The following is a 3,010-nucleotide window of genomic DNA, read 5'->3' as shown; positions in this document are numbered from 1 at the left end:
TTATCAGAACACAAATCTCAAAATTTTCTATAAATTTTTAAAGAAGCGGGATTTATTAGGCTGCACTTCAGAGGCGGGGGAATATTGTGTCACAATTTATCACTTTTTGCCATTCAACATACATTTTATCTAATAATATAAGTTTAATTTTAATATCAATATCGTAGAAAAAATGAAGAATTCCTGTTACCCATACTTTTCAAAAAAACATTTTTTTATTAAATTTCAAATGACGCGTGTTTTGGAAAATTTTGAAAAGCGTATAATCTGATTACATCCTGAAACCATAATTTATAAACTGTTTTTGATAAAAATAAAACAAGTTTTTTGAGTCATCAATCAAATACTTTATTTTTAAATCTATTTAGTAGTAGTAATCACAAATAATCTTGATAAAACGGAGATTGCTACGATAGATATACTTAGTTTTATATAAAAGATGATACACCGATTTAGTTGTTTGTTTATTTAACATTGAAAAATGTTTCCACATCTTGCATTTGTCTCAGTTTTATTTCAAATAAATTATCTAGTGTTTATTCTTGGCGATCCTTTGGTGCAGTTACCCATCGGGCAAATCCTAGGGCGAGAAGCTACTACTTTTGAAGACATACATTTTTTTGCTTTCGAAGGAGTACCATATGCAGCCCCTCCCTTGGGACCCCTTCGATTTAAGGTTCGCTATACATTTTTCCAAAAAAATATTGTTACTCTACTTTTCTATTTGAATTTTAGCCCCCACAACCCCATGACAACTGGGATGGAATACTTAGCACCACGTCTTTGAACACAACATGCTTTCAGTCATCAATGGATACAGACCAAGAATCAGAAGACTGTTTGTATATTAATATATACACTCCCGAAGTAACCATTTTTAAATTCTCATTTCAAACAATTACATAACAACACTTGCAGCTCCCAAGTGACAATAACGATCCTTCGTTAAATGTACTAATCTTCATTCACGGTGGAGGATTTAACGTCGGCTTTAGTCAGGACTATCTACCAGATTTATTCCTCAGACAAAACATTATATTTGTCACATTCAACTATCGACTAGGAATATTTGGTAAACATTCTTCAGTTGTAGATCCTGCTCAATCAACCATGTTTTAGGATTTGCATCTACACAAGACGAAGTCATTCCCGGAAATAACGGCCTCAAAGACCAACAATTTGCACTGAAATGGACCCATGACAATATTCGTGTTTTCGGAGGCGACCCCAACAAAATAACCATCATGGGACAAAGTTCAGGTGCTGTGTCGGTGGCCCATCAAATCGCTTACCAAAACAATAAAGGTTAGTTTAAAATGGGATTAATATTTACTTCCAAGTAGGTTTGTTTCAGGGTGCGATCCTAGAAAGCGGAACTTTTCTAGTACCATATTCTATTACCAGAAATGCTAGAAAAACCATATTCGATGCAGCGGCAAGCCTGAATTCTGATTTTGAAACTAACAACGATTCTCAAGCTTTGCTTGAATACTTGAGAACTGTCGATGCGAAGGATTTAGATCGCGCAGGATTCGACGCTTTTATAATTGTGCGTTAAAAAAACAAACTTATTTTTTATTGCAATCAACATTGTAGGGAACCTCTGCCGAGAATTACGCCCTCTTGCAAGGTCTCATCTGGGGTCCTGTAATCGAGGTTAAGAACGAAGACGCCTTTCTTACTAGAAAAATGTACGGGATGCTAAATGCCGGCAACTTCCTTTCGGTGCCTATTTTAGTGGGTTTTAACTCGGAAGAAAGTTTATCAATGGGTGAAGGTACGTCGATGTCGTGCTAAAATAAATTAGCAAAATTATTTCATGTCTTAGATGCGGATTCTTTGAAAACACTAATGCAGCAGTATGATGACCATGTGGAGTGGTTGGTGCCTAAAGACATGCACATTTTGGACAACCCGGGTCTTAAAACGATGGGTGAAACTATCAGAAACATGTACACAGGGGGAAATCTCTACGTTGACAATCTAGCAGCGTCTATTACAGTAATGCAACTATTATATTTCAGTTTTTGCGAAATTAAAAGGACACTTGTTAGTGTTTCAGCGATAACATTTTAAACCGTGCGGTTCTTAAGTACGCAGAACTCTTTTCAAGTTTCTCGGATGCTTATTTTTACCAGTTTTCGTATGACGGGCAGCTGGGTCCTCGTTTCCCACACTACGATGGTGCTGCCACTGTCAACCATGCATTCGAGATGTTTTATCTTCTGTGCTATCAAATGAATTGCGATATTTCCGATTACCCGGATTCAGATAGACTAAATCGGGAACGTTTGCTGGCTTTGTGGAGCAATTTCATCAAATATCAGTAGGGATATTTTGAAGCAACGATGCAGTGATTTTGGGATGTTTTTTTCTTTTGTAGGAACCCCACACCTGAGCCTATCGAGTTGTTGCAAAATGTTACTTGGCCGTTACTTGATACGTCAGATGGGAATTTTTATTATCTGGATATTAACGAAAATTTGGAGATTAAAAACCACCCGAAAGAGGGAAGGTACAAGGCCTGGGAGGAAGTATATCAGAACTTGCCTTATGATGATTTCGACACTTACTAAAATGCTTGCATATGTGTTGATAGATTCTATTTAAAATATACATGTTTCGCATTACTTGTAGATCGATGTTTAGAAAATAAAGGACTAGTTCATAATTCGTTTATTATGCCTGGATGTTTGAAGTGGACCCAATTAAACTCTCTATAAAGCTTGATTATTGTGATGGACCAATTTCATAAAAAACCGAAAAATATGCTCCTCTATTCGTCAACCCATCCAACTGTTCGAATGTACTTGAGTAATGCAGAGGGTGGGAACTAGCGCTGGACACTCACGAAGAATGTACTCAGCTGTTTCTTCTTCTTCATTGCATCCACGACAGATTGGGTCTGTTACCACCCCTATCGTATGTAGATGTTTGTTAAACTGGTAATGTTCCGTAAGGAATCCTACCAGTTTACGCAGTTTGTCCCTTGAAAGTGAGAGATAAAATT

General features: G+C 36.8%; 1 protein-coding gene across 1 annotated transcript; it reads left to right on the top strand.

Annotated features, from left to right (window-relative positions):
* The first annotated feature begins 448 nt into the window (after positions 1-448).
* On the top strand, positions 449-2,671 carry LOC135138940 (carboxylic ester hydrolase-like). The gene is made up of 9 exons (XM_064068984.1): positions 449-676; positions 736-867; positions 919-1,072; positions 1,120-1,305; positions 1,344-1,549; positions 1,597-1,777; positions 1,829-2,001; positions 2,055-2,326; positions 2,384-2,671. The coding sequence occupies exons 1-9, from the start codon at positions 482-484 to the stop codon at positions 2,574-2,576; spliced, it is 1,692 nt and encodes a 563-aa protein (XP_063925054.1). The 5' UTR covers positions 449-481; the 3' UTR covers positions 2,577-2,671.
* Positions 2,672-3,010: the final 339 nt, after the last annotated feature.

Source organism: Zophobas morio, unplaced genomic scaffold (genome assembly GCF_036711695.1).
Source record: "Zophobas morio isolate AGI-343-1 ecotype UQ-CSIRO unplaced genomic scaffold, CSIRO_AGI_Zmor_V1 ptg000030l, whole genome shotgun sequence".
Lineage (NCBI taxonomy): Eukaryota > Metazoa > Arthropoda > Insecta > Coleoptera > Tenebrionidae > Zophobas > Zophobas morio.
Note: the sequence above shows the minus strand (reverse complement) of the source record. Positions and strands in the feature narration are given on the sequence as shown.

Excerpts from the sequence above, each read along its gene's own strand:
- LOC135138940 (XM_064068984.1), top strand. The coding sequence starts at position 482 with ATGTTTCCACATCTTGCATTTGTCTCAGTTTTATTTCAAATAAATTAT. Across the intron at positions 1,550-1,596 it reads GATTCGACGCTTTTATAATT|GGAACCTCTGCCGAGAATTA; the intron begins GTGCGTTAAAAA and ends TCAACATTGTAG. Across the intron at positions 1,778-1,828 it reads AAGTTTATCAATGGGTGAAG|ATGCGGATTCTTTGAAAACA; the intron begins GTACGTCGATGT and ends TTCATGTCTTAG.